Source organism: Urtica dioica, chromosome 12 (assembly GCF_054948205.1).
Source record: "Urtica dioica subsp. dioica isolate 48M chromosome 12, U.dioica_male_clone48M_v1_H2, whole genome shotgun sequence".
Lineage (NCBI taxonomy): Eukaryota > Viridiplantae > Streptophyta > Magnoliopsida > Rosales > Urticaceae > Urtica > Urtica dioica.
The window spans coordinates 3,990,148-3,999,374 of NC_142767.1; the positions used below are offsets into that span (position 1 = coordinate 3,990,148).

The 9,227-nt window shown below is 34.9% G+C and overlaps 1 protein-coding gene across 1 annotated transcript; it reads right to left on the reverse strand.

Moving 5' to 3' along the window:
- Positions 1 to 552: 552 nt before the first annotated feature.
- On the reverse strand, positions 553 to 8,907 carry LOC149378695 (CO(2)-response secreted protease-like). The gene is made up of 11 exons (XM_089603816.1): positions 8,771 to 8,907; positions 8,374 to 8,486; positions 8,186 to 8,283; positions 3,967 to 4,122; positions 3,642 to 3,753; positions 2,769 to 3,309; positions 2,578 to 2,678; positions 2,218 to 2,460; positions 2,013 to 2,127; positions 1,514 to 1,730; positions 553 to 1,439 (listed from the first exon to the last, which is right to left on the reverse strand). Exons 1-11 carry the CDS (start codon positions 8,858 to 8,860, stop codon positions 883 to 885), a joined length of 2,343 nt encoding a protein of 780 aa, XP_089459942.1. The 5' UTR covers positions 8,861 to 8,907; the 3' UTR covers positions 553 to 882.
- Positions 8,908 to 9,227: the final 320 nt, after the last annotated feature.

The following is a 9,227-nucleotide window of genomic DNA, read 5'->3' on the forward strand; positions in this document are numbered from 1 at the left end:
TATTCTCGTCGTCATTGCCTCGCCGAAAAGTGGTTTTCGGCTCCTCGTCACTTCGTCAATAGTCGGCCTTCGTGTTCTTCGCGTTCTTCAATCTGAGAATCAAGAAACATAAACTAGGGGGCGCGGAGGGTTTTCCCCCGACGCGCGCTCCGGCGCTCAACATTAGCAGAGGTGGGGGGTCTCATCTCATTTCTAGGGGGTAGAGAGAGGAAATGAGAGTTAAGAGGATTCTGAGTTCTGAGTGAATTCTGAGTTCAGAGGATTCTCAGTTGTGAGTGCATCCTCTTTTGATTTGTGTGAGTGAGCTATTTATAGGGAAAACATGCCGCTTGTCGTTTGTCTCAAATTCGCTTGTCGCTTGTCTCAAATTCGCTTGTCACTTGTTACAAATTTTTTTGTCGCTTGTCGCTTATCGTTAATTCGTTTGTCGCTTGTTGCTTGGTTTTAGACAAGCATAATTTTATCCCGTTTGACTAAATTGTCTTTTTAACGTCGTTTTAATAATTTAGATGTCGTTTTTACCATAAGAAAAATGACAGTATAACACTAGCCATAAATAATTAAATATCACGAGAGGAAATTACTTTTTTTGACAAATTAAACATTGTCAAATACAGTACACAGATACGCAAACAACTCAGTATCGATGTAAAGAATTAGGCTTTCTATGGTCAAAGAGTCCATGAAGACACTTCACACCATATTTGTTATCAAACGAGAAAAAATAAGAACACTCTTGTCTTTGGCTATGAGTTGGAAGGCGTTTCCAACAAAATGTTAAAAAACAATGGCCTTCTTTCGAGGAATCGCTATAGATTTTTTTAGCTAAAATGTTTAGCTATATATTTCCATAACCCAAAAAAAAAAAAAAAAAAAAAAAGATCAGTCAACATTCACACTATAGGCGATGCGAACCGAATGCCGTGCATCGGACCAAGTGATGGATCCAAAATTGTATCCCTTTCGAGCTTCCTTTGCATCGAACGAGACTCGGAAAGAAGCCTTGTTCCGACCCTTTCGAAACACGATCCTCTCCGGATCGACCTTCACAACGAGGCCTGGAGGGGACCGAACCTTGGCCACGTAGGTCGAGTTCGCGGGTCCCACATTTGTGGCAACCCTCTCTACGACTCTCACGGCAGCCCCGTGACGGCTGTCCAGGCTGGCAACGGAGATTGAGGGATAATTGACATTTGAGATAAGGTCTTCGGTTGGGAGTTTGGGGCAGCTGAACTTGATGCTCGACATCGACCTTATGTTCTTCTCCGAGTAGCCGTAGAAGCATAGGAAGTCGAGGTAGTTTTGGACAGTCGTCTCGAAGACTAGGCCCGGGTTCAGAGCCTTGATCGGGTTGATCTCTCCGGCCCCAGTTTCGTGCCCATTTGCAGGGTTGTTCGAGTTGTTTGTCAACGGCTCTCTCCTGTTGTTGTACACACCCGCTGAAAACAAACCAATTTAATGATATATGCATTTGTTGGGATGATCTCATCATTCTAAAGAAGTAATTACAAACCTGTAGTCATGAGGGCTGATCTGACCATGGAAGAAGTCCATTTGGGGCGGATTGATTTGATAAATGCAGCAGCGCCAGCCACGTGTGGGCAGGCCATGGACGTTCCGGATTTGACGGCAAAGTCGGAGGGTTTCATTCCCGCTGGGATGGCCCCGGCTTCGTCGCTCTTCGGGATCATGGCTCCCAATATAGCCACCCCTGGAGCCATTATGTCAGGCTGGATCACAGAAAACATATCATGTTTAGCAAAATATGTATTGAAAAACTGGCATGCCAGCCATTTTCATCAAATTTGAAAGAGAAAAGACGTGATGATGGATTGCTCAATTTACTATTGATATTTGGTAAACACTTGAATGACAAAAGTGAAACACAATACTCAACTTTCACAGTTGAGTGTCACTAATTCAAATAAAATGCCCAAAGAATAATAAGGGGAGTACTGACTCAGTTTTCAAACCAAAATGTTTCTGGCAAGAGAAAGTAGTGCTTGGTATACCTTGAGGATGTTTTCAGTGAGCTGTGCAGGGCCTCTTGACGAAAAATAGGCAACCACTGGCGATGGTTTTTTCTTCAAAACTTCAACTGTTGGAAAGAGTTTAGCTGTTGGGTTCCTATATTTTGATGCAAAAAGAGACAATAAGAAATTTGACGAATTTGTTGTCACATGATATATGCTAGGAAAGTGAAGTGGCAAAGCTAACTTGGTAGAGTTGAGGTATTTAAGGATCTCAGAGCCAGAGGAACTCCCAACTTCTACGAATGAGAACACACCCGAGTCGAAAGGCACTCCTTGTTCGTCATCATTGATCAAGATCAACCCTTTTGCCTTGGCGTCTTCAACGACCAGCTTCTTGATCCGCCTCGACACTGTTGGATCGTCACTGATGCAAACCACAATCTTTCCAGCAACCTTTTCTCGGTCCAATGACCCCGGATAACAATTTCTATCATTGACATCAATAAGATGACGAATTATTAAAGAGCCTTCATCTCGAGGGATGAATATAATTTATTTTGTGTGACGACGTGAACTAATTGTTAACAATGTTTGTCTATCTCACCTTGCTTCCGAAACAGGAGTGAATTTGGCGGCAACGTCTTGTCCATAAACAAGAGGGTATGCCTTTGAGCTCATTTTGTTTGAGAAATTGATACTTGATCCCTGAAAAAATATATATGGAATTTTTAGTTTTTTTTTTTTTTAAATAAAAAAAATACATTGTGGTTTGTGAACTAAGATTAAAATGCCCACTTTGTATGTCTTTCCATTTCCAAGTGAAATCGTGGACTCAAAATCTCTATCAATGCTTGAGGCCGCAACAGTTATGATCCACGGAGCGGTATTGACGACCGTGTAGGCCTCGGGCCCATCATTCCCGGCAGAGCAGATGACCATCACGCCCATCTGCTCTGCATGGAAGGCCCCGATGGCAATCGGGTCATTAAGATAGTCCGACTGAAAGAGCGCGCTCATCCCAATGGAGATGGAAATGATGTCAACGCCGTCCATTACGGCATCTTCGATGGCCTTGAGAATGGTTGCTCCCGAGCAGCCCTCGGGCGAGCACGCCTTGTAGCTGGCAACCCTGGCCGCGGGGGACCCACCTCTGGCCGTGCCACGGGCCAAGCCGTAGTAGCTAGCATTGGAAACCCTTGCGCCTGCCGCGATCGACGCCGTGTGGGTCCCGTGCCCCACGGTGTCCCGAGGAGAGTCCTTGAATTTTGATTGGCGGGTTTCATTATCGTTGGAGGAAAATGGTGGGGCATTGTAGTACCTTGCACCTATTAATTTCCTGCGTGGGGCAAACATAATATTAAATTAAATTGTTGAAGATGATGATGATGATGATTAATAAATAGTGCCACAAGACAACGGCTTGATTTATTGAATTTGAATTCAAACGTGAGGTGGGTGATCTTCAACTGGCTAGTAAAATTGTAGGTCTTTTAGATTAAGCAACAATGATGTACCAAATTTGAAACAATCGATGTGATAGTTCTCTTGTATTGTAAGACTCTTTGTGTCATATCTGGTCGATAAATTATCATCTATGGAAAATGTCTGAATAACAGTTAAATAGGAAACTAAAAAAATTCAAATGTATAAATAAAAGAGAATTGGCACCTATTACAATTCGATTTCTTGAAGTCAATCCCCTCCATACAAGCTCCTTTCCATCTAGAAGGGATTGGCCCGAATCCCTCATCATTGAAACTTGGAGACTCAGGCCATATACCTGTGTAATAAAAAATTAAAAAAATCGAATCCTAAGTCATTTTTAATTTTATTTCCATAATGCCCCTTGAGTTCTTAAGCGTATCAAATCTGGTCCTTTTATTTCATCAGCCAAATTGGATTAATACGATGAGGGCCAAATTTCTTACATTTTTTTATGGACTAAAGTCCTTTACTATTAAACACAGAAAAGAAAAGATAAAAATAATATTACCTGTATCAATTAGTCCAATTATGACGTCACCAGATACATACTTATCTGAAGACCACCTTGCTTGCCTGCCGGCTTTTCCTTCCAAAAAATCCCAGGAACGTGTTGTGTGGAGTTGAAGCATTTTGTCGGTAAATACTGAAACAACTTCACTGTGGCCTGTTTCACCAAATCCAATCCAATTTTTCATCATGAATAATTAGTCTCAATTTTGTATTATCACTAATGTTTTCTTATAACATTAAAGGACATATGTATACCCATAATATAACTATGTCACAATATATGCATGTAACGGATAAAGAATGAAGATCAAAATGTCAAATATTCTTGCGTAAAAATGGGATAAGTATTAAATTTACAAATATCTTTCTCCTTCCAAACTCTAGATTTTTATTTTACTTTTTTATTGAGAAAAAATGTTTAACGAGCAAATGAGATATATGCTGACTTACCATCCACCATTTATATGTTTCATGCTAATTTTGATAACTTAAAATAAATTGGATAACAAAGAAAAATAAATATATCTCATATTTTATTAACTTTCATACAAAACGTGTCTATGTGATCAGTCCCTATATACTGTATGTGGCATTATTCTGAAACACTCTCTAGGTTTTTATATACGAGAACATTGGCAGTTTGGTAATTCTGACATTCATGTAAGATTAGTGCATATTGTTGCCCACCATTTTTTTAAAAAAACATACTTGTTGGCCACCAATATTTCAACGGCTTATTGATTGTTAACGAAATTTATATTTTTTTTTACTTTTTTTTTGTATAATAAAGTAATTTTTTGACCTTTTGTTTACCCTATTTTGGTGTGACATTTTCCCTTAAAATAGTATGATTTTTTACATTGAAATTTAGTTTTTATCCAATAGTATTACATCATATTTTACATTCAAAAGAATAGTATAAGAATATATTTTAAATTTAATTAATTTAATTTACTAATTCTATGTATAATTTAAATTATATACAATATAATTATTTGATCTAAATTAATTAGATTAAAATAATACTTCGTGTAATTTTTACACTAAATTTAGTGTACACTAGTTATTTAGTGTAAAAATAGACCAAAGATAGTGTTTTGGTGTTGCCATTCGGGCATTTCAACTTCATCTGCTGATGATATTAGGCATCTCCAAGATATATTGCTTCATTATTCAGCTTTTCTCACTTTGTTATACTGCTTATATATCACATTAAATAGTATATTATCTCCAACTAAAAACGGGAGAGTGAGCATACTAGCCCAATCAACCCACCAATATTAGGAGAATAGCCCAAGTTTGAATAAATTAAGTGAATAGCCCAATTGGTATTCCACTACCTAAATTACCCTCATATATAAGAGCAAAACTCAATTTTCCCAAAACCTAAACCTAAACTCGTTCTCATTTTCGTCCATTTCACGCCACCGATCCACTTCACGCCGCCGATCCATTTCACGCCGCCGCGTCGTCGCCAATCATCGTCCATCCTCGTTGCTGATCCCTAACGTCGCCGGTGAGATCCGTCATAGACGCCATCAAGATCCGCCATAGACGACGTCGATTCCGTCGAGCTCCGGCGGCGGCGATGCTTGGAGAATCGACGGCTCAAATTGACTCGAAAATCGACGTGGGAGAGGAATCGGCGGCGGAGAGGAAATCGGCGACGATTGAGGGGATTGAGGAGAGGCACTTTGTAAATTCGCGAATCGGTTAATTTAATTAACCTACTGGAGTGGGTTAGGTTAATTAATTAACTGATTCGTGAAGGATTTGAAATTCACAAAAAATTTACAAAAATCATAACTTAAGTCAATTGATATTCAAAGCATTCAATTGCTTACCTTATTCCGAATTCGATCATTTTGTAAATTAACTTTACTCACAAAAAAATCAGAACCTAAACTAATATTCAACCAATAAGTTAATTAATTAACCTAACTCACTCCAATAGGTTAATTAAATTAACCTATTCGCGAATTTACCAAAGGCGTTATGGTCTGAGCCGAAAATATGGGTTATTTGCTTAATAAAATGAAACTTGGGCTATTTCCTCAATAAGAATGACAAACTTGACTAGTTACAACAATTTTCACACTAAAAACTCTATTTTTAATGTCAAAAAATCATATTCATTATTTCTCTACTATTTTAATAAAATTTGATATATCACATTTATCCCCCAAGTGTGTATTCAATAGTATGTAAATTTCATAATCAGTCTTTTTTTAATAATTTATTTATCATTTTACATAAATTTGGAAATAATTTGGTTGACGCTCAAATAAATGAGAACTCTCATAAAAAAATATTTTTTCAAGTAAACTCACATTATGTATAACATTTAAACACACAAGGGCGGAACCAGGAGTTGAAGTTGAGTCTGGCCGAAGATAAATAAACTGTATAATCTAATTTTATAAAAATATCTAAATTAAATTAATATAAAAAATTAAAAATATCTCAAAATATATCTTTTTTTTAAATCAAAATAAAAAACGACTTGATTTCATATAAAAAAAATAATACGCATTTCCTTAATTAAATATTTAAATTATCTCTAAATACTAAATTAATATTTAAGCAACTTCCTCCCCACAAGTCAATATATATATATATATATATATATATATATATTTACAGAAATTAAATTATAATCTAAACTTATCACTATATATAATGCACTATACCCATATAATACCAACATAGATCCATATATGATGTATAATCAACTCAATATTGTCAGTTAACTAAAGAAACAAAATTGAACGACTCTAATAAGAGTACCACTAACCAAGCATTCTAAAAAATTGAGGACGCCGACCAAAAATTTACCAAAATGTATAGAGGGTAAAGAAGGAACAAAAATAATTTTTAACCCCACAAAAACACAATCATCAGAAAGAAAAAAAAGTTACATACGTGGATGATATATAAGAAAAATTCACAATTTTGGAATTATTTTAAAAACAATACTTATTTTTGTTTTAAAATTATATAGTTATAGATCAAAAAGATAAACTATAATAGTTTTGGGCTTTTTTAAAATAAATTAAATGAATTTAATACAATAATATGTCCATTCAATTACAAAGTTTATGAATAATTGAACTTTATATTTGGATTTTTATCATTTGTTCTATCTATAATAGAGTGGAAATAGAGATAGATTAGAGATAATTTAATTTTATTAAACCTAGTTCAAAGCTATGATAGAATTGATTGGAGATGGTCTTATAATTTTCTAAATTTATGTTTGGTTCAATATTTTTACTAGACTCGAAAGAAATGATTTGGTCTTGGATATGATAGGAGGTAGTCGATTTTGTATGAAATAAACAAGTATAAAAAAAATCATTATTGAGTTAGATTGGTTGATTTTAACTGAGAAAACGAGTAGACATTGCATGAGCTGTTCATTCTTTAGCCGTTACTTCAACGACAACGCGCATTTGTAACAAACAACCGAATAGCGTCACTGTCGTTAATTGACAGGGAATAAGACGCATTTAATTTATAAGTATTATCAAAATGTGGATCTACATTATTTGCACAATTACTAATTTACTGGCATATACAAATATTAAAAAAAAAATGAAAAGTATGTCCGTACTGGTCTTAAGTTTTATCGATTAAATTTAAATAAGTTCTTTCAACCTAGATTAATTACCGTCGATGTCTGATATATCAAAGACGACGACTAAGATATAAATATCTACAATTTCACATCCTTCATTTGTTTTCAGGGGGAAAAAAATCCTTCCAAAAAAGAGTGTGACTATTTATCTATTTGCTAATCTCGTTTAGATAAAAACTTAAATACCTTATGTTCTAGGAGATATAAAACTGGAATGATGAATTAAATCATATAAAATCAGCCCAAAATTTAATTTATGTTTTTTACAACGTGACCATATGTGTTTAATCTCATTCATTGGTACTATCTCATCTATGATCATAAATACTTTTTTTTAATATCAATTGACAATAATACACCCTTTGATTTTTTTTTTCTCTCTCTAAACATCTTAAATATATTTTGTTCATAACAATAGAATTTATGTTGTAATAATTTCTTTAAAAATGTCATGTTAAATTTGTAAATAGCATTACTACTTACACTTACACTTACTGACTTACACTTGCACATACATAAGTGGGACCAGTTTATTTTATTATTTAAAAAGAGACAGAAAGTAAGACAAGTGAACAAATACCAGATAGAACAGAAGCTTCACGCTCTGTAAGCATGGCAGAGAATCCTCTGAAAGCACGGTTGTAATTGTGCAATATATTTATTCTTTCACCTTGTTCTCTGCTAAAAATTAAAACAACAAGAAAAATACTCATAAATATGTCATTGGATGAAACAAAAAGAAATTGTGTTTATACACATAATTTGAACCTTGGATTTATAGCAGAGGACAGTAATTGATGATAGGCAGATTTAGTAACTTGATCATCTCCTTCATTTACATTCACCGATGGATCTGAAGCCCCCATATATACGATATAATGCTACATAAAATTTTAAAAAAAAAAAAAGAAAAAAAAAATTGTGTATGAGGGAATATAGAGCGTCATTATAATTGTTTTCTTGACCGACAATATTGAACTGTCGGGAAAAAGGGTAATTTTCGAATTCATTCATTTTATGTGTCGTTTCTCATCCTAGATTGACAGAATTAGCTAAGATCACATAGTTTTGGGTCATAATTCGACTTATTTCCAGGCAATCGAGAGGAGAGAGAAAGCAAAGTGAGGTTTAGAATTTTGATAGATACAAGTTTTTATGAACTTACCTTGAGAGTGTCTGGATTTGTAGCCAAAGAAATGTTGATGAGAAGCCATGGAAGCGAGAGCAAAGAGATGAGTAGAACAAGGTTAGTCATAGTATATATATGGGTCTTATTGCCACAGAGAGTGTATTAATAATTTTGTGAGTGTGTTTGATGTGGCAACGAAAATCTATTTATAGGTAGCTCTGCCATTGAGAGTGAAAATTAATTTGACTCTATAAGAAGCATGAACCACGAGGGAAAAGGAATAGAAAATGATGGTTGATTAAATTATTTTTATTATTACTATAATTATTCCATTTGTAAGTATTTATGTATCTGTACGAGAAGAAAACTTAATAAATTTCAAGTATTTTATTCTTTTGAGACTCTACAACACATTTATAAACGCCTATGTATTGAGTCTGCAAAAAATATAGCATATTTCAGTCACTTGAATTGATTCTTCATATTTGAATTC

What these genes read in the sequence shown, in the direction of transcription:
- LOC149378695 (XM_089603816.1), bottom strand. Translation starts at nt 8,860, where the DNA reads ATGACTAACCTTGTTCTACTCATCTCTTTGCTCTCGCTTCCATGGCTT. An exon ending in AATTGGACTAATTGATACAG is followed by an intron (nt 3,754 to 3,966) that starts GTAATATTATTT and finishes TTTATTACACAG; the next exon opens with GTATATGGCCTGAGTCTCCA. An exon ending in ATCAGCCCTCATGACTACAG is followed by an intron (nt 1,440 to 1,513) that starts GTTTGTAATTAC and finishes GTTTGTTTTCAG; the next exon opens with CGGGTGTGTACAACAACAGG.